This window comes from Zootoca vivipara, chromosome 4 (genome assembly GCF_963506605.1).
Source record: "Zootoca vivipara chromosome 4, rZooViv1.1, whole genome shotgun sequence".
Classification (NCBI taxonomy): domain Eukaryota; kingdom Metazoa; phylum Chordata; class Lepidosauria; order Squamata; family Lacertidae; genus Zootoca; species Zootoca vivipara.
The window spans coordinates 11,025,464-11,047,142 of record NC_083279.1 but is presented as its reverse complement, the minus strand read 5'-3'; the positions used below and the strand labels follow the sequence as shown (position 1 = coordinate 11,047,142).

The window sequence follows — 21,679 nt, the reverse complement described above, 5'->3', positions numbered from 1 at the left end:
GGAAAGATGGGGTAAAAATGCTCTAATGGACAACAGAGAATGCAGGGGAAAGCTGTGCTCACAAGAAATGTTAGTAATGTTTCTCTATATTGGGCACAGGTTTCACAAAAGAAGCACTATCTCTACATCTTGAGCAGAAAAGTGCCCTCTGGCCCCTAAGCCTAGCAGCATGTTGCAAAATGTGCTAAGGGAACGTAATATCCAATTGGTCAATACCTCAGGTAGCGGGATTTCCACTTTTTATGAATAAGTAGTTATACATTGTAAAGTAGCTTTGGTCAAGAATGTAGACTGCTAATTAAATAACATGTAGTTCTTGAACAAGTAAGTTGGGAGTTTTTAACAATAGTTTAAATAAATCCATGAAAGGATTATCGATTGCAGTTCACACAGACATCTTGTATCAGAGAATAAGGGGGCTCAGGCAGATTCTGAGGAAGCTCATACCTGCTCCTCTTTGATCAGATTCCACATGAGCTAGGGACCAGTTTTCTCGTCCAAATGTTGCCCTCATCCACTGCCCTCAAACAACGCTGGTACCAAAATGTAAATGGCTCACCGATTAATTAATGGGTCCAAAGACAAAAAGACAAAAAGCTGATCTGCTTTTGAACATTAACTTGTTAACAAAACCTTTAACACACTGCACATGAAAGTAGGCCCACATTTACGTTGTCTTGAGTTATAAGTAACATGGTGGTTTGACCTCCAGACATCTGAAAGCAGTGGGGGCGGTTGGGCAGGGAGAGAAGTGGGAAGTTAGCACACCTTCTGGAGAAAGGTAGGAACTGGAATAAAGTCTGCTGCAAGACATAACCCTGAAGTTGACTTGCTGCTGGAGCTGCTCCCGGATAAGCTGAATGTCGGGGATTTGTTTCTTTCTTTCTTCTCTAGCAGATTCCACAGACATTAAGACCCTGTTCAAATGATCACTTGGGATACCATGAACTCCCTGTGAAAGATGGAAAGTTTTATTCTGATATGCAAGAAACAAAATGCAAATTACTTTCTGCTTTTTTAAAAAACAAAACAATACTGCTTCCCTTTTTCAGAAATGCGGTTTTGAAAATCACACAAATTATCCTTGGGAAGGATGTTGCTTTTGTGTGGACCCTACAAGATGATGTTATAGCAAATGTGTAACAAAGAGAGACAGACAGAAAAAGAGAATGGGTGACCCTGTCTACTATTTACTTTATATCCCTCCCTTTCTAACAAAGAGACCAACCCATCCCAGCCCCTGACAGATTAACCCCAAGGTAATGTGGTCCTTGACAGAAAGAAGGTTCTCTACTTCTGGTGTAGGCTTTTAACTTTTTTTAATTCAATGGCACTGACATCTTCACCCTATGTGATTTTTGGTGGCACTATTTAAAAAGCATTTATTTCCCCAAATGTATGATGTCATCTTCCTAATGTCTGTATTATTCAAACTCTGACTCCGTATTTGTGTTTTAAGAAATACAAGCTTGGTTTAAATGAGATGGTGGTTCTATAGATTATAATCACACTTCTCCCTAGAAATAAAAATCCCTGTTTTGAATCCAGTAAACAAATGAGATTTATGGGAAATTTTGTCTTCAGAGTCTATCTGGAAAATTTTAAACTTGGTATGTTTTCTCCACCACAAAGAAATAGTATTTTTAAAATAATAATAATGATGATGATGATGATGATGATGATAATGGTCATCTTACTTCCCTCTTTTTATTTCTTTGGAATGATGAGGATTTCCCCCAGTAAACTATCCCTCTCAGTATGTGAAATTCTCTTTACAAACTAAACAGGTTTTATCCTTCCAATTACTACTTCATTACTGAAGATTTAAACTGAATGTTACTTAATATGCATAATTCAACCCAAGTTAATCACTTTAATGAGTTGCTGGCTATGTTCACACATTGTGGTAAGCCATAAACTATGACTAGCCATGCATGAGGGAACTGTGCTGGCTTCAATCCTCCCAAGTCATGCAGGGAGGGAAACGAACCATGATCCCCAGCTTAGCATTACTTCCAAAGCAGGGATATGCATTGTGTCTACTCCAAACAAACCACAATAAGTCAGCATGCTTGAGAAAAACAAACCATGATTCCTGGTTCAGAAAGCATGCAAATCTGGGGATCGTGATATGTTTTCTCTATTGGTTTGTGGCTTATCGTGACAGGTGACAATTCAGTTGAAACTTGTAGAACTTAAAACGTTTGCGCTCGTGTTTTCTCCCTTCCCTGTCTCTTGGTGGACGAACATGAAAAATATGGGAGTGTGTTGATCAGCACGATCAGGCATAAATTTTGCTTTGAGGGTAAGTATAACCAACAGTAGTGTGAGATTGCACACACGTGAGACAAACACATTACTGCAGGTGTTGCAATCTTACACTAAAGTCTAAAAAAAGCACTAGAGGAACACGTGCCCTCAGTTATTCTGAATTGCTGATTGTCCCAGGTTAGCTGAAAGAGGAAGTTAAGGAACTAAAAAAGAGAGAAGTATCTTCTGATCACCTACAGTGAGGGGGGAAAGTATTTGATCCCCTGCTAAATTTGCCTGTTTGCCCTCTGACGAAGAAATGACCAGTCCATAATTTTAATGGTAGGTTTACTGTAGCTGTGAAAGACAGAATAACAACAGGAAAACACCCAGAAACCCAGAAGACAAAAGTCAGATTGATGTGCATTATTTCGTCAGAAGGCAAACGGGCAAATTTAGCAGGGGATCAAATACTTTCCCCCCTCACTGTAAATACTATAAAGTGGCCTTACTGATTTAATTCCCAAGGATTCCAATTTCTCTGCTAGGGTCTGCTCCAAAACAGATCTCAGCTCTCTTGGTACTGAAGGAGTGCTCTTCAAAGAATGGGCTGTATGGTGTTTATTCCTCACTACTTTGGGCTCATGTTTTTCTGTTTCTGAAACAGAACAGATAGTTTTCTTTACAACAATATTGTAGTATCAATATATGGTAAGCAGAAAACAATTAAAGAGGCAAAAGAGAACTACCTTCAAAAAACTGCATTAAAAAGTTAGAAACATATTATTTCATTTTTAAACCACCCTTTATCCCATAGCATTCCAGAGTCGTTTACCACATAAACATATAAAACACAACACCACAGAACAAAACTTAAAACCCTTCTTGAAATACATTATATGCATAAGCATAGGCATATCATAAGACCATTTTTAATGCTGCCCGATTAACCTAGCTTTTTAATTTGGATAGAATTGGATAGAGTGGGGTGGGGTAATAATAAAAATAATAATTACTACTACTATAGCTTGACTGTTGAAAATCAAAGTTCAAATTTTCACTTGGCCATAAAAAACACTGGGCACTCTCATCTCACTGGTTTGTGCAAGGATAAAGGATAAGAAGAAAACGCTTTATCTGCTGAAAAGAGCTACTGTAGTAACAGCAACAAGAGAAGAATAGTGATTTATTATGTTCCAGGGATCTGTGCTCACAAGTCCTGCCTGCCAAACCTACTCCTCCTTAAACTATTACCAACATAGGCAAGGAAGTACTGTAGGAACGGGTGCAGTCAATATGGTGCCCTCCAAATGTTGCTAATCTCCCATCAGTCCCTGCCATCATGGTCAATGGTCAGGAATGATGGGAGCTGGGGTCCACATTGGCCACCCCAGCAAGAAAGTGAAGAGGTGCAGGAAGATGACGATTGCGTTTGGGTATGAATTTTCTACTAGAGGAAGAGCCTAAAATGAAACTCCCATCACTTAGAAACAGCTGTAACAAGCAGGCTCACATTTTGTTCTTTCAACAGCGGTACAGTCAGAGTTGCCCAGAAGCGTAGGAAGGACTGGAACTGGCTTTTCAGGGAAGTGGGTGGTGGGAATTAGTGGAAAGAAGGGAGGAAAAAATCCACTTTCAGGGAGGTGACGGCAGAAATATTGTGATGCCTAGCTCTGCATAGGGCTTGAAAATGCAATTTACCATGCAGTGCAAAAACATGCCCACATGATGATACTCTGGAAACCATACAAACATGTACAATTGTATCCCTAGTAAACATTTCCCACGTTAGGCCACAGATGCTTTGATCGGCCCTTTCATTACCTTCTCCATCCTCTGGAAGCTCCTCTATGGGCTCCAGGATATGCACCAAATGGGCCTGTTCTAATAATCAGGAAACAGAGGAATAGCAAAAAGACAGACAGACAGATAGACAGACAGAAGCAGGTCAAGATAAAGGTCCAAAGGGTGAAAATTATGCAGAAGATTATATGGAGGTGCCACATATGTTTATTTGTTCTTCTGATCCACTAACTTCAGAGCCCGGTAAAAGTGTTATTACTCGTGATAGAAGTTTATTCAAATTGTAGGGATGTGTTTAAGGTAGCGAATGCTGTTCTCTGTAGCAATTTGCATGGAGGAAGTGAAATATTTTCCATCACATTAGGCTGCAGTTGTTTCTCAGCAAGCGGAGTGGTTGTAGGTCTTTAGCATTAGAACAAAAGTAAGCCTCTGACCGTACCTGGGACTTTCCTCTCTTAGCTCCATGTGTAGTGAGATAGATGCTAGGCCTTAGGCTCCTGGGCTTCTTCCCTGCTCACCATGCATGGAAGGCAACTCCTGAACCAGAGGTTTCGGAGAGAAGGAGGGGGAAACATGCAGAGGCACACATTCACCAGGAAGTGATCTGACCATGACAAGCATGTGACCCATCACAGGATGGGGGGTAGGTAGCCCCATGGTTGTCATGAGTCACCTGTGAATGATCCCCAAGAAGCTTGAGGATTCTCAACCCAGGCAGGGAGAGGATCAGGCAGTGGGCGTAACTCTTTCACCCTGTGCCATTTTCCTGGCGGACGCATCAGGACATAATATCTATTAAGGAAATGGCTTGGAAAGAAAAGGTTAACTGAGCAACCTTCCCCCACATGCAGTCACATACCCTGAAGATTGTTTGTGCAGGAGTGGGGAAGAGGCGATAGGGAGTCCCTTCAAAGAGTTCTCGTGCCATGTCGAGATTTGCTCTAACAGTAAAATCTAATAATAATGTCTACTGAATTTAGTGGTTCCACTGAATTTAGTGGTGCTTATCAGGTAAGTGGATATAGAATTGCAACTCAAGTCCTGTTGATTTAAACTAAACTTTTGACACGACTAACCTTCTCCTCGCAAGCGACAAAATCCAGCTTTTGACTAATTTAATGCATCCAAGATTATGTGTTTGTTTCACTTTAGGCTGATTTAAGGCATTTTTTATTTGAAGTAGCATTTTATAAATACCATTTTTATTCGTCAGCTTTTGTCACAGTTCTTTTTAGTGCAGCTACTTCCCTAAGCCCTAGACAGATAAGCTAGAAATCTAAATAAATTAAGTACTGAAATAGATGTTTCATTTGATTCCACGGAAGACAAAAAAAGATGAGTGATGAATGCTTTAATCTAAGCTTGTTTCTCCAAAAAGCAGAAATGAATATCAGATGAAAACTTCTATTTTGCAAAAGACAGAAAAACTGGGATACTATATTAAAATTACTCACTCATGAAGATGACATTGCCTATTTCAGCTGTTTCATTTGAATGAAAACACAATGCAGCTCTACTAATCATGGTCTTGTTTGCTAGAAAGTAGGAAAAGTAGTGTTTCCCCTTTAAGGCATAATTTTGAAATTAATTTTTAAAAGGCAGGGGGGTGGAACAAGGTAGGAAGAGATAAAAAGAGAGACAGAAAAGACCTGCAGAGATAAATAAAATAGACAATCACCAGCAAAATCATCCAAAATGAATACCCAAGTTGTTTCAAAAACCGAAAAAGGCTTATTATTCTTAGTATAGTCGGGACAGCATCTGAAATTACAGGTATGGATTTAAATTTAATGTAGACAATCACCCTGGTGCCTGTCCAAAGTGGAGGAAATGGACCTGATAAAACAATGACTGATAAAACTGTGAAGAATGTTCCTTCCATTTTTTTTACCTTTCCATGCCCAATTAGTTGAACTAGGAGCTATAATGTGCTAAGATCGCTGCCACTGGAAGATATTAAATCTATACCTGTCTTCAGGCATAATGCTGACCATAAACCACAGTTAACCCCTCCCTTCCAGGGTAACCCATCATGGAACGTCTAGCTTAGTATTACAACTGTGGTTGTGGTTTGTTTTGGAGATCCATGATCTAGAATCCAGAGTTTGCTCTTGGCTTCCCAACTGTGGTACTCATGAGCACTGGTTTGGGTGCTATGCTAAGCCAGCCACTCTATGGCATGCTGGTTTGTTTCCTCACCTCATGAAAGGAGGAGAGTGGGGAGTGCATGAGCTATATCTGGTGGAGCGTCTCCACCCCCATCATTCAGCCTGGACACTGAGGTCCTCCTCCAAGGGTCCCTCACTGCGAGAAGTGAAGTTACAGGGAACCAGACCAAGGGCCTTCCCAGTACTGTAGTGGCCTCCTAACCTCTGGAGTGCCCTCCCTTCAGATGTCAAAGAAATAAAGAACTACATAACTTTTAGAAGACATCTGAAGGTAGCACTGTATTGGAAAGTTTTTAATGTTTGATGTTTTACTATGTTTTTATATATGCTGTAAGCCACCCAGAGTGGCTGGGGAAACCCAGACAGATGGGCAGGCTGAAACACAGCTTGTGCACAGACTACTTTGCTTAACTAGGGTTTTTGGCCAGTATGATGTCCAAACACAGCCCTTGTGATCATAAAACACAGCCCTTGCGAGATTGGAGAAATAGTGACCATTCAAAACAACCCAAATGTGAAATGAAAAGTGCAGTTGCTTTACGATGAATATTTTTACTATTATTACACCCTGCATATCACTACATCTGGGTCTCAAAGTGGCTTACAAACAAATAAAGTGGCTTACAAACAAATAAAGCTATGTACAAAATTTAAAACATAGATGAAAACATCAAAGAATAAAACACTAGAGTAGCTTTCATGGTGCAAAGTCATCATAAAATAATTATTGTGAACGGGCTTTCCAGTCAACCTTTTTTTTTAACTGAAAGCCTCACACTGCTGCTTTTTTAAAATTAAGAGACCACTTGAAATAAAACAAAATGTAATGAGGTTGTTTGCTATTTTACAATCCAATTATTATGACTTATTCAAGGTCAGCTCAACTATTAGGTAAATTGATGCCTCGGGCAGCTATTCTTAGGTGCCTTAAATTTAGATGCAGAGGTCATTTGGTAACAAAAACAGTTAACTAATAAGTCAATTCCACTACAATGGAATTTCACACTCCAAGTAAAAGGCTTCAGTTTTGTCTAGAAATAGAAAGAAGTATTGCACTGGAAGAAAATGCCTACGTGTTATATTTACCACTGTGAACCATGACAGTGATCTTTTCAAGACCTCTCAATTAAAAAAAAATTCTTGCTGTGTTAATTAAATTTAGCTGTTACTTGCTGTCATCCTGGAAGAGCAGTAAAAATGTGTGTATCTATTACAAAAACTTACCACGCATGGACGATACACTTGATTTAGGCTGAACAACATTCTGTGTTGAAGTTTTCACTGGGAAAGAAAAGAAATATAGGCTTGAGAGTCTTGTACTTCTCAACAGACTTTCTCAAAGCAATTAGAAAAAAAGATGTCTTGTTGAATTATATACTTTGGAACAATTTGTTAAGAGAACAATGATTAACAAGCAGATAAAAACAAAGGAATTTTAAAGTCCTTCTTGTTGCCACTTACCATCAGATGACTTGACGCTTTCCACTGATTTTTTTGTAGCCAGTTTCTCTATCTGAAATGCAGAGAAAGTCAAGTGTAGGTGCAGATTTAGAAAGGAGACGACTCTTATCATTTGTGGGGTGGTGCCAGCTAAATCCCTGCTGTTTTGACAAGGTGAGGTGGGCATGTGCAGGCCTTATAGGGCAGGGTGGGATTGTTTTGTTCCCTGACCTAAGAGCCCCTGATGGCTGGGCAACTAGCCCAGCTGCACCCTCCCCACCCACAAAGAGGCAGCACCTTGATTCAAACATCTGAAGCCAGACCCAGCCAGAGCTCCGGTAATGACTGCTGGAGTGGCTCGGGGGCTGGAAAGAGGGAGAGGGACCTTTGTTCCTGCCTAATGTGAACCCTAACATGATCAAACCTGGCTTGATCGTAGGAGAGAGGTTGCTTTAAGTGCTCTGATCATCCCATCCATACAATGCCACTGGATGCTATTTCTGTGCCAGTTTAAGGTCTGTCACAGCCAATCCTATAGAATCAGTGTTTCCCAGTTTGACCAACTGAGTTGATCTACTGAATGGTAGAGAGGGGATTCCACCTCCCAATCCTCTTTTTTAACCTTGACAAAGTAGCTCCTTCCTATTCCCCCCTCCTTGTCCTGGCCAGGCAGGAGTGGTGGCTGCTTGGTCTGATGACAGTTCTGTCACCTTAGAGCAAGGTGGTGAATAAACTCACCAGGATATCACTTCCCCGGACAAGGGAGGGAGAGAGGGGCAATAGGAAGGAGGCTTGCTGCAAAACAAAAACACAGCACAGGTTTCCCTTCAGAAATTTTTCAACCCCCCCCCCTTCCCAAATTGGAAAAATAACCCTCACTCCCCACCCCCATTTCCCCCTGTGAATGGGGCTGCAAATTGGGGGAAGTCATTCTCTAACAGCCCTAAGCCCTGCAGAAATCAGGGTCATGGTTTGTAAGAACACAATTTGAAATGTATGGGTTGGTAAAATATGGTACAGTAGCTGAAAATCGATCTGTATTTTTCAAGGGTTTGTTTTGTTTTGTTTCAAAGAGGAATCTTCCACTCTGCTTTGGGGTTTTTGATACGTAACAATATTATATGAACAGACCTGCTCCTTCTGCGTAATGATAAGTTCATTCTGCTCCTGCAGTTTCTGGCCTAGTTCTTCTATCCTCTTCTTATAGAAGATGTTGCTTGCACTGCAGTTCTCACTATGTGATTTGTACTTCTCAATTTGGGACGTAAGCTGAAGGTGTCAAATATGGAAGGATAAATTGATCTTAAATGAGACCTAAAATATTCCAATATTTCACTACTTTAAAAAAAATGTTTTTTGGATTAGTTCCTATTTTCTTTCATTTAAAAGTTCCAGCTCAAAGGACTAATAGCAAATGGAAATCCATAACCCTATGGAGCTCATTCTCTTTTTATAAAACAACAGACAACCTCTACCTTCACATGAGGCTGAATGGCTGAGGGGCTTTTTTGTTTTTAAATAGATGCTTAGGTTATCTATCAATTCTTGCTGTTTTTATTATTTTAGCCCTTGTTTGGGAAGTTTATCTCTTCCTAAGGGATATCCTAAGGGTGGGCATATCCTAAGGGTGCACAGACTCTTATAACAGACAGAAAAAGTCGTGTGCAGCTCTTGATGATGCTATTTCAAAAAGAAAATGATACGAGGAGCTAGAAATAAATCCACTGAAAACCCACCTTGATACCTAGCATGTTTGTCAGCTGTCTCCTGAACTTTCCAACAGACTGCATCTGAAAGTCATTGTGACATCCAAAATGCCTGTGAGGGAGGCGGGTGGGGCATAAAGGGAGTATCTTTCCAGACATGCCTGGCTTTGTTGGCTGGAAGTTCCAGAGATGGGGCGAAACATCCAATGTGGATTTGTTTCTGACATACCAGTATCCTCCTTGGGGATCAACATGGGGACAAAGCACATCACAGACCAGACAGGTAAGTTCATTGACCTAGCAGGCTACGCTCTTCGCAGCAGTGTAAGGCTCTCACGTAATTGCTTTTTGTCGTTTTAATTTTGTTAGCTGCCCTCGTGCATTTCAATATAGGGTATAAATTAAGTAAGTAAATAAGCAAACAGACACACACAGAAATGAAGACATAATGGCTGGATAAAGAGGGGGGAAACCATGCAGAAGAAGTCTTTAAAAGAACAAATTTCACTTGCATATAGTTGGCATAAAGAGAAGACAGAGAACGGTCCTGTGGGTAAAAATAACACTGATTCTGATCCAATACATCACAGGCAGAGCCCTTTTTTCAAAAGTTAAAACCCTGCCTAATTGGTTTGATGGGGAAGGGGGAACATGGGGAGGGAACAAATCCAGTCTTCCATTCTATTCCTCAAGCAACTGACTGGTGGGATTTTAGCGTTATACATGTGACTCCATGCAATGTTTGGCTAGGAAGATTATGCTGATCCGTGGGACAAAAAATACCCGTTAAGAATGGATGAAATTGGAAGAAAGTCCGATGGCATGGCTGATGGGAAATCGGACGCTGATTAATCACCACGAAGGTTTGTTCGGTTTGGTGTATGGAGTTATTCAACAATGGATTAGTATGTCTGCACTTGCTCAGGAATGCAGGGACTGGTGTTACCTTGTTTTCTTCACAAAGTCCAGTCCTGGAGGGGAGTCATCCCTCAATTCTGTCCTGTAGCCAAACGTGAGACAAAATGTATCTGGAAGAGTATAAATAGAGAAGGGGAGTAGGAGTGTAGGAGCCTGAGCAGGCCAAGCAACAAGGGCGAAGGAATTGCTGGCTTTGTGAAAGTGTTACAAGGAGTGCCCAGCTTAGGCACGAGGTCTGTATGTGCCAAAACAAAAGGAACTTCCATGGGCAGCAACTGATGTTCCATTCTGTGTCTGACACTGGAAGCATCCAACAATGGGATGTGCATTCCGAATGAGGTAAGGACTACATGCTGGAACATTTGCCCTCCCAAAGACAGCTTCTGCTAAGGCAAAGCAGTCTATTTTGTAGTGACTGGAAAACATGTTAGCTGCAGGCTATGTGGCAGCCCAGCATCTATCTGGCGCAGGGGCACTTGCAGACTGTCTTGATTCAATTTCTAGAAATGGCACTGGGGGGAAAATTCTCCTTACAGATGCAGAACGAAAAGACATCAACAGATTTTCATTTCGTCAGAAGGCAGTGGTGCCTTTAATACATGCCTTAAGTAGCTGTGAACATTCAGTGTGTACCAGGTCTGCTCAGAGGGATGGGCTGGAGGACAAAGAGGGTAGAAGAAGCTCCTGAAACCTGTAGATGACATAATATGGATGTAATAAAGGTCTGGTCAGAATATTATTATGTCCTTAGAGCCAAGTTGCCAGATCTTGGCAGAACTGACGACAGGTTTGACATCTGTCTGCAAAGAAGTTGGTTTGAGGCCTGGATTGGTGTCTTGTTGTAGGAAGAGAAGGAGCGTTTTGTTGCTAGCGGACTTCTGGTCACTTTTCTCCTACACCATCTGGTGAAGGCTGGGCAAAAGCTAGGAGGGACAGTCTGACAGAATATAGCCTGAGCCATGTGTGGAACTCAGGGATTTAGAAGAGTGAAAGAAGATGCTTCAAGAATCAGGAAGAGGTTAGGCCTGAGGCAAAGCATAGGTAACAAGGAGAAGAAAGAACTTGCTGTGTCCAGGGGAAAAGCTGGGAAAAGACCAGCAACAGACTTGGGGTGGGGGGAGAGGTTACATGATTACCTCCCTTCCTGGGTGAATACATCATAACTTCTGCCGACGCCTCCAATACCAAACCACAGAATCCTAAGTTATTTCTAACTATGCTCTGCTCAAGGGCTAGGACAAGACCAGGTTCCACCCCCTAACTAGTTGGTTGTATTGCAAAAAGTACTGAAGTTTTCGATGCAAGGACTGAATGTGAAATGCCTTCAACGAGAATGTTCACATGAATTTTACAACACAAGAGTGGATTTTAACACCCATTCTGAACATTTTGTCAGGTCCTTACATAACGTCGTGAGAGCAGAATGGCCTGGTTCCTAAGGCAAGTTTCTTGCCCCCTTCTCCCCCTGCAGCCCACTTTCTCACATTGTTCAGGAGTGACCTCTCATCCTCCTGACTCTTGAAGGTCACAGATGGCAGAACTGGGAAGGAAATAGAGAAACATTCTTTCCACTAACTTCTTTAAAAGGTAAATGTAAAGGTACCCCTGACCGTTAGGTCCAGTCGCGGATGACTCTGGGGTTGTGGCGCTCATCTCGCTCTATAAGCCGAGGGAGCTGGTGTTTGTCCGCAGACAGCTTCCGGGTCATGTGGCCAGCATGACCAAGCTGCTCCTGGCGAACCAGAGCAGGGCACGGAAACGCCGTTTACCTTCCTGCCAGAGCGGTACCTATTTATCTACTTGCACTTGATGTGCTTTTGAACTGCTAGGTGGGCAGGAGCTGGGACCAAACAATGGGAGCTCACCCCGTCGCAGGGATTTGAACTGCCGAACTTCCGATCAGCAAGCCTAGGTTCTGTGGTTTAGACCACAGTGCCACCCGCATCCCTACTAACTTCTTTAGGATGACTTATTTTAGGATCCAAGCCAATGTCTATTACTTCACCCCTTTAATCACAAACAATCTTGTTTACCATGCGTTTTTCACTGCCATGTTCTTCTTTAAGAGCTTGTAGTTTAGCCTTCCACTCAGCGTCCTATGTAAGGCAGAATAAAGTTAATTGTATTAACTTACTTGTATTTCAGTTTATATGATGTGTGTGTGCTTGTGTGTGTGTGTCTCCACCAGAAAAACAGCAAACTAACCCCTTTCCAGCCCTATGAAAAGCATGGGGAGTGTTCACGCAACACACACACTGCAGCTGACACACTAACTTGTTGCAACACAGTTTGGAAAGCTCTGATCTAATATGTACAGGGTAATAGACTCTTTCCCACAAACTAGAATCAAGGCAACTGGAATGGAATTTGTGTTACATTACCTGTTTTTCAAAAGCCTGCACTGCTTCCTGCTGATCTATAGCGCTCTGATGTTTCTCTTCTGGAAATTCATAGCTATCTTTTAATGTGCCTAAATTAGATTTCAGGTGATTGTTGGACTTCTGCACTTCTAATAGATGCTAAGAGCAAAGGGAGGGGGAGAGAAAATGATAAAAGACTAAAGTCCGAATATGTGCTGTACTAGAGGATGGAAATTTGCAAACAACAACAGGCACACCAATCAGCAATTTCACAGGTTGGGTGTACATGTTCTGCCTTCTTTCCCCTGAAGACATAACTTGTATGATTCCTTCCTTGAATATTTAGGAATCCATCTACTACCATTTTTTGAACATTGATCCCAATCCAACCCTGTAAATTCAATGGCCTCTTAGAAAAGCAGTAATAATGTTAAAGAGCTGTTTGGTAGTGGCAGGGTAGAGAATAGAGGTAGCCCCTTGCTCTCCCTCCCTAACTGTGATGGGTGGCATTGCTCTGTTAAGGTGGTTTTATGTTCACAGTCTGGCAAAGCTGCACGAGTCAAAGGAAACATGCACGTTTGCATGAAAGAGCCTCATGCAGGTAAGGATATGTATGGAAAACCTGGTTCCATGCAAGTATGGTCTTTGGTTGGATCACAGCAAGTGTTTAAATGATGTAGCAATATTTTGGTCCTTGGGACTTGTCAGGGAGGTTGCTGGCTACCCTCGAACAACAACACTCCAAACCATCTTGTCTTTAGTGCTTTTACTGTGAAAACTATTTACAAGGCAAGAGCTTCATGAAAACATGTCTTCTCAGTACTATCAGATTCTCCCAATGGCGCTTTTCAGCTCCTCCCCCAGCAGAGTAGTTTGGGGACCCCAAATGTTTGCGAGCCGCTGATGGCCTCAGTTCCGGGGTGAATTTGAAAGGACGCCCCTCTGCTGTTTCCCTGTTGGAACTCTCTGCTGGCCCCTCCTTCCTTGCTGATATCACAGGCTGCAGGTAGGGCTCTTGTATGCTGCCTGAGCCCCGGCCCGCTCCGCTCACTTCCTCCTTCCTGCCTCCTGTCCTTCTGCTGTTGTCTGAGCCATTAGAAGAGCTGGATTTGATGGGGGGTGGCTGTTCCCTGTAAGCCCACCCCCTTACAGGACTGAAATTAGATTTATGAATATTCTAAGGTTTTTATAAAGCTCTGCTCTTAGAAAATCCTAAGTGTCTTTCCCCAGAAGCTCACGTCTTGAACTTTAAGCAAATGATCAAGTCAAGACCCCTTGAAGGTGTGCGCAGGCCAACTGAAACCCCTTCTCCATTACTTACATTTTCTAATTCTGTATTCTTCGCAGTTAGCTCTTTAAATTCCTTCATAAACATATCTTTCATCTTCTCTAGTTCACTGGCCAGCTTGTCTTTTTCTTCTTCTTTCCATTTGTGAAATAACTGCCGAATCTCTTCCTCCTTGGATCTGTGTTCGTCGTACTCCTGAAATTGCTTTAAAATGTTATTCTGAGAATTCTCTCACGGATACAACAAACTGAACAGTTCCAAGCAACACAAAGGTCCTAGGCTGAGAAATTTTGAGTTTCATTCTTTTACTTTTTATAGTTGGCTTTACTTTATACATTTGTATCCTGCTTTTCTTCCATCAGGGAACTCAAGGCAGCGTACACAGGGGTTCCTTCTTAGCTTCAACAAGGTGGCAGAATCATATGCCCTGTTTGCTCAGTCTGAGAATCCAAGTGAGAATCAGCAGCTTTAAAAAGGTTACCGACTCCTGACAGTCTCTCTCTTCTAAAATATCTCTGACTCACAAGAGTTTCACTTAATACTGAATGGATATTTTTAGAAAACATGGCCAGCTTGCTAGTACAAGGCATTGGTTATTGTTGCTTCTACGTATTTAAACTTCCTAAGCATCCTCCATGTCCGATCATGGATGACCCAGACATTTATTTGTCTTCTGCCCTGCTGCTTCCAGTTTTAACAAACCCTCTTGCTTTTACCTTCATCCCAGTCCTAATTAATTCGTATTGCCTCAGCTTGTACTCAGCTTTGAGATTTCTTGGCCTCTGACTGCTTTTGCTGCTTCGTCCCTCTGGCTTATCACTTGCCACACTTTGGCTCTTGCTCTTCCTGCAAGGGGCAGGGATGTCAAACCAGATATTCTAGCAGAGTGTCTCACTTTCTGGCCAACTGTGAAGATTTGACACAGCAGGGAGCAGTTGGCTAGCTCTATTAGCTCTATGATAGGCTGTAGCGCCACCCAATTATGCAGGCGACCAGATTGTGTTTTGCCTCAAGTGGCGAAATGGGATGTAACACCCCTGACCTCAGGATCCCAGAATTTACAGCTGTTAGTTTTGAGGGAAGGCAGGCAAGGACTCACAGCCCAGGTGGGGCTCGCTAGCTTGGGGAGGAGGTTGGTGATTCCTCAAGCTGTAGGCTCAGGTGAGGGTCTCATGCCTCATCAAGCCCAGAAGGTATAACAGGGAAGCCCATCCTGGCCAGGACTGTGTCCTGACCTGATTCTGGTACTACAGTTCCCAGTTCAATAGAAATCAAGTGGCACAAGAGGTCTGCAGGGTTCCTCCTAGCCCTATGAAATTGATTTTCACCTAGATTCTCAGTCTGAGAAAACATGCTGCTCAAACACAAACTGAGCTGCTTTCAGACTTCCTGTCCCTACTTACCCAGATGCCTGCCTGCTTTTGTCTAGACCAGTGCTTCCCAAACTTGGATCTCCAGCTGTTTTTGGACTACAGTTACCATTATCCCCAACCACTGGTCCTGCTAGCTACGGATGATGGGAGCTGTAGTCCAAAACCAGCTTGAAAACCAAGTTTGGGAAACACTGATCCAGGGGCGTACCCAGGATCAAAATTAGGGGGGGGCAAGGGGCGGGAGGGGAGGGGCCACAGTGGGAATGTGGGCGGGGCTACGTGGCCTGCGCCTCCCAGTTCTTCCGAGGAGGCGGCCCCAGGCTCCCGCTCCCGGCACGAAGCTCCAGAGGCGTGCGGGAAGCGCAAGCTTGTGGCTGCCTCCTCCGCGCCTCCAAGCTGTTTCAAGGAGGCGGCCCCAGGATCCCGCGCCCAGCACGAAGCTCCAGAGGCGCAGGGAGCGTGAGCTTGTGCCTGCCTCCTCTGCGCCTCCCAGCGCTTTCAAGGAGGCGGCCCCAGGCTCCCGCGCCCGGCACGAAGCTCCAGAGGCGCACGGGGAGCGCGAGCTTCTGCCTGCCTCCACGCCTCGCAGCTCTTTCAAGGAGGCGGCCCCAGGCTCCCGCGCCCGGCACGAAGCTCCAGAGGTGCACAGGGAACGCAAGCTTGTGCCTGCCTCCTCCGTGCCTCGCAGCTCTTTCAAGGAGGCGGCCCCAGGCTCCCCCGCCCAGCACGAAGCTCCAGAGGCGCGTGGGGAGCGCGAGCTTGTGGCTGCCTCCTCCGCGCCTCCGCCCCTCCCTAGAAGCAGGGCTGGTGGGCGGAGGCGGAGCCCAGCCCAGCGGAGCGCGAGTTCAGCGTTCCCGCCCGCCGCGCCGCGCTCTCTGGTTCCCCGCCGCGCTTGGCCTTGCCAGAGGGCGCGCCGGGGAGCTGGAGGGAGGGTGCGGCGCGGCGGGAATGGCGAACTCGCGCTACGCCGGGCTGTGCTCCGCCTCTGCCCACCAGCCCTGCTTCTAGAGTAGGGCAGCTGCCCTAACTTGCCCCGTGGTGGGTACGCCCTTGCACCGATCTAGACCTCCATGCATTTCTCTGTTCCCAAAGCGACTCAAGACTACCTGTAAAGATTATCCATGTCTGATGCACTGAATTGGCAATGAATGTTGTGTGGTAGAGGAATATGTCCATTTGGAAATTTACAGTCCTATTTTAATCCCTATGTTACTCAATGGGATTAAACCATGTGTATATCTCTTCAGGATCACATCCATAATGCGTTACTTGGGATACCACTCAACTGCATTTAGAGTATTAATGCAGAGTATGCCCTACCTTAGACAACTTGACCATGTGAGTGTGTTGCTCAGCTTCTAACTGAGACCTGGTGAGCTGTAACTGCTCCTTCAGCTTGTTGATCTCCTCCTGTAATTGATCTGTCTGCACTTTTTGCTTCTGATCTATTAAAAGAAATACATATTTGGTGATAACATGGGGGTTTTTTTTCTTATTATTTTGGGCAACACAGATCTTCCTACAGAGATACTTCAGGAATGCATTGTCAAATTCCACTCTGCAAACAGTGATGCCAGGTGTATTCTTCCTCAGAGCAGTATCAGCCAAAGGCTACAAGAAGGAGCTGTGTGAGCTACTTTGAGAGTTGAAGTTCTACTGAAATGTTTTGTTCAAAACATTCCCGAAACATTGGCCGGGTGGAGTGGATAGAGACCCTGTGTTCTGAGCAAGATCCAGACCCAATAAGGAAGTGCTGACCTGGGTTTTGGGTCAGGATTCCTTGACATGGATTTTTTAAAAGCATGTCAAACGTACAAATATCCAGATATGAACCTGTTACATTTCCACCTAGATTTGCATTTAGCTGGATTGGAGCTACTGTATATCTCAAAATCACTCTTGTTCTTTGAGTGGCACTGCTGTTCCTTGTTTGCTTTTTCACCCAGGGGGAAAAATGAATTATACTGCCCATTCTGAGATTTCCTCTCCTGCTTCATAACTCACCAGAGCGTGGTTCCTTTGCGTGGCGACGTTGCAAATGACTGTGCAGGAAGGAATAGTTCATAAAAGCTTTGTCACAAAATTGACACTGTAAAATAAATGAAATTTTGTTTAAACAACAAAAATCCACCTATACAACTATGGTAAGAAATTAGGTCTGTATATTTCAGTGCTAGTCTGGGGCCCACTCTCAACGTAGGTTTGTATTCTTGAGAAAAGATGTAAAGCACTTAAATGGACTTAGCAGTAACAGACAAAACACATAAATCAATCATCCAATACCTCTGTAATTTTACTCATTTCTCAATACATAGTTTTAAAGGTGACAAAGTACATGGTCCCAAAAAACACAAGCTACTCAAAGCACTAGTGGAGCTAATGCTATATTTGCCAACTCCTTGTGCTACTTAGGGCAGGTGGACATAACACCAGAGCAGATTTTGCTGGTGCAAAAGGGAGATTATTTTGCTTCTGATTTGTAGACACATGCTCTCAAAACCTGCTGCCCTTTTAATGTGCTTCAAACTTGCACATCTTCAACAACATGCTACTATACATTTAGGAGGATCAGCTCGTATGATGTGAAATGTGTGTAATGGCTCAGCGGATTCAGAATCAGATTCTTGTTGCTGAATTCCCAATCCCCATCAACTATTTAAAATCCTGCAACTGATAGCTGCTATGTGATTAAATATAAATTCCTTGAAAGAGCTACTAAGGGTATAAATAATTAAGTTACATTTTTGTTGGATAAATGAAAGAACATGCAAAGCTTGGATAGTCAAGGACTGAGTGCCAGGGAAATGCCAGCAAGCCACAGATATCTTATGCTGAAACGTATCAGGATTTAATGTATTAAATCAGCTGTGAAATATCTTTATCCAAACAAACGCTCATGTTGAAATGTTGCCAATTCCATGTAGCGGTTGCATGCTTTAACTTTCATTCAATTACTTTAGCTCATGGTACATTAGTGTTTTATGCTTATTGGGGATAGGTCTTGCATGGAGCTACTGAAAGTACCTTATTCATAAAAAAAAAAAACATCGACACAGTGACAAGGGATATTGTTTGGAGTTGGGCTCCTTAAAGCAACTGCTTTTCAACATTAGTCCCATTCTCTTCTTGTCCTGTTCTCAATGGATACGGTGAAAACTACCAACACACGTCCCATAAAGTGACATTTAATGTTTATGGCTTAAAATGATGTGAAACTGAAAAAATACTGGACTGCTTGGGAGCCTTAAAGAAGAGGCAGGGCACCTCTTCCAACTCTTGATTCTATGCTCACAATTTCTATGGATACTTTATAAACTGAGCTCTGAGATGTACCACAACATACCAAACCTATGCTATTAGAGCGTCCTAAAATATGATTATCCTGAGTTCTAAAAATCTAAAAAAGACATAGCAGTAATGCCACTTTTAGACTAGTCATTATTGTTCACTAATTCACTAAGGATTGTCTAGGGAGCAGAACTCTATTAGCCCTCTGTATTTAGTTTAACACAGGAGTCTATGTACCCCATCTAAGGTAACGATAATCAATTGTTGGGGTTCAGAGTAACATTGTTGGCATCCATCTGGCTCAGGAGACAATGGAAGAGTGCACCTTCGGCTTCGGGGGTTAAGTTAAACTGTTGGAGCTCCTGATACACAATGGAGAGATTGATACACAATGTGACACTTGTAGCAACAAAATCAGACACTTTCATGTGCCCCACCTGCAATAAAACATGTCTCTCCTGTATCATTCTTCCATTGTCTCCTGAGACATATGGATGCCACATGTTGCCTGGGAAGCCCAGGACCCTCATATACAATGCCCAGGCTTGTACCCCTGAGAAGTTACTTCAGTGCTGCAAATGTTTCTTCTTTAGCGATCACTCATAGCCGAGTAAGACCGGAAACCCAACAGGTGGGCGGGGTATAAATATAATTACTATAATTATTATTATGGATACATTACCAAGATCTAAGATAAATTTAGATTTTGCAATTGAAGATAATCAAAGACGGCTTTGTTGCTGAGATCTGCGATAAGCCTAGATCTTGCGATCTGAGATGAATCTAGCTGTTTTGCACTTTTTTGTTTCCCTACCTGATCTTTGAAAAACTTAAGTTTGCAATTTTGATTTTAAATCTAGCAGTTTTGCCCTTTTATTTTTTCCTAGCTGGTTTTTTTTTTTTGGAAAAACTTAAGTTTGCAATTTTGGGGTGGGGTGTGCGTAAGCAGTTTAGTTTAGGGACCAAGAACTCCCAGAAGTGCAAGCTGGATTTCTAAGGGGCAGAGGGACCAGAGACCAAATTGCAAACATGCACTGGATTATGGAGAAAGCTAGAGAGTTCCAGAAAAAACATCTACTGGTACTTCTGCTTCATTGACTACACAAAAGCCTTTGACTGTGTCAACCACAGCAAACTATGGCAAGTTCTTAAAGAAATGGGAGTGCCTGATCACCTCATCTGTCTCCTGAGAAATCTCTATGTGGGACAAGAAGCTACAGTTAGAACTGGATATGGAACAAATGATTGGTTCAAAATTGGGAAACAAATAAGACAAGGCTGTATATTGTCTCCCTGTTTATTTAACTTATATGCAGAATTCATCATTCGAAAAGCTGGACTGGATGAATCCCAAGCTGCTGGAATTAAGACTGCTGGAAGAAATATCATCAACCACAGATATGCAGATGACACAACTTTGATGGCGGAAAGTAAGGAGGAATTAAGGAACCTTTTAATGAGGGTGAAAGAGGAGAGCGCAAAATTTGGTCTGAAGCTCAACATAAAAAAAAACTAAGATCATGGCCACTGGTCCCCTCACCTCCCATCACCTCCTGGAAAATAGAAGGGGAAGAAATGGAGGCAGTGAGAGATTTTACTTTGTTGGGCTCCATGAAGAGTTTGGATTTGATATCCCGCTTTATTACTACCCGAAGGAGTCTCAAAGCGGCTAACAATCTCCTTTCCCCTCCTTCCCAACAACAAACACCCTGTGAGGTGAGTGGGGCTGAGAGACTTCAAAGAAGTGTGACTAGCCCAAGGTCACCCAGCAGCTGCATGTGGAGGAGCGGAGACGCAAACCCGGTTCCCCAGATTACGAATCTACCACTCTTAACCACTACACCACACTGGCTCTCTGCAGATGGTGACAGCAGTCATGAAATTAAAAGATTTTTGAATTATGGTGCTGGAAGAGATCCTTGAGAGTCCCAAGGACTGCAAGAAGATCAAACCTGTCCATTCCTAAGGAAATCAGCCCCGAGTGCTCACTGGAAGGACAGATCCTGAAGCTGAGGCTCCAATACTTTGGCCACTTCCTGAGAAGAGAAGACTCCCTGGAAAAGACCCTGATGTTGGGAAAGATGGAGGGCACAAGGAGAAGGGGACGACAGAGAACAAGATGGTTGGACAGTGTTCTTGAAGCTATGAACATGAGTTTGACCAAACTGCGGGAGGCAGTGGAAGACAGGAGTGCCTGGCGTGCTCTGGTCCTGGTCCATGGGGTCATGAAGAGTCGGACATGACTAAACAACAAAAGGGCGCACGGCGGGTTGGACACCGGCCCTGGGGCACCTTGCCATTAGCCAAGTGCAGATAAACTGGTGCACCCTCCTCTCCTACCCCCCATTGTCCCCCACACCCACCCAACGCACCCACCTCTGCACCCACCTGGTGGCAGGCGGCGCCCGCCTGGAGCATCATCTGCTGGGTGCCGATGATCTTCTTCCGCCTCTTGCACTCCTCCCGGAGCAGCCTGGCCTCCTGGGCTCCCCGGGCCACGTCCTTGGCCAGCAGGTCCCGGTGGGCGTCGGCGGCCCTGAGCAGCTCCTGGGTGGCGCGGAGTTCGGCGCCCAGGTAGTCCTGGCAGTGCAGCAGGTACTCTAGGCTCAGCTGCGCCAGGCGGAGGAGCCGCAACAGCAGCGCGTTGGCAGGCGCCTGGCATCGCGGGCAGCGCTCCCGGCCGGCGTCGCAGAAGGCCACGTGCGCCAGGTGCTCCTGGAGCGCCGCCACGTCCACCTCGGCCGCCACCTGGTCCACGTCCACGGCGCTCAGGCGGCGCCAGTCCGGAGGATCCAGCCGCGGGCGGAACTGGAAGGCGGGTACGGACACGGCCGGAGGGGCCGGGGAAGCCATGCCTCGAGAACAGCAGCGCGCTATAGCTGAAGGGGAAGGAGGAGGCCCGTTAGTCGGCAGTGGGGCCCGGCCGCCCTCCCCCGGGGTCGCCTCGCATCCCCCTGCCGGCCCCGCGTGAGGGGAAGGCGGGAAGGAGCCTCCTGCGCGTCCCGGCGGATCTAGGCCCAGCGGCCGCCTGGCGCTTCTGGCGTCGCGTCGCGCGCGTTGCTATGGGAACGGGGCCTGGTCGACC

General features: G+C 44.3%; 1 protein-coding gene across 2 annotated transcripts in view; it reads right to left on the bottom strand.

Moving 5' to 3' along the window:
• Positions 1 to 21,679, bottom strand: part of LOC118085757 (cilium assembly protein DZIP1) — a 23,607-nt gene extending 1,928 nt beyond the window's left edge. The window contains exons 1-11 of one of the 2 annotated variants that reach the window (XM_060273343.1): positions 20,983 to 21,679; positions 17,311 to 17,395; positions 16,627 to 16,751; positions 13,967 to 14,128; positions 12,667 to 12,804; positions 12,319 to 12,381; positions 8,793 to 8,930; positions 7,683 to 7,734; positions 7,446 to 7,502; positions 2,763 to 2,908; positions 769 to 952 (exon numbers count right to left, since the gene is read on the bottom strand). In XM_060273343.1, the coding sequence (XP_060129326.1) occupies positions 769 to 952; positions 2,763 to 2,908; positions 7,446 to 7,502; positions 7,683 to 7,734; positions 8,793 to 8,930; positions 12,319 to 12,381; positions 12,667 to 12,804; positions 13,967 to 14,128; positions 16,627 to 16,751; positions 17,311 to 17,395; positions 20,983 to 21,447 (1,615 nt within the window). In that variant the 5' untranslated portion in view covers positions 21,448 to 21,679. Of the gene's footprint in view, positions 1 to 768; positions 953 to 2,762; positions 2,909 to 7,445; positions 7,503 to 7,682; positions 7,735 to 8,792; positions 8,931 to 12,318; positions 12,382 to 12,666; positions 12,805 to 13,966; positions 14,129 to 16,626; positions 16,752 to 17,310; positions 17,396 to 20,982 lie in introns of those variants that run through there. The other variant, XM_060273344.1, reaches the window with a different exon arrangement.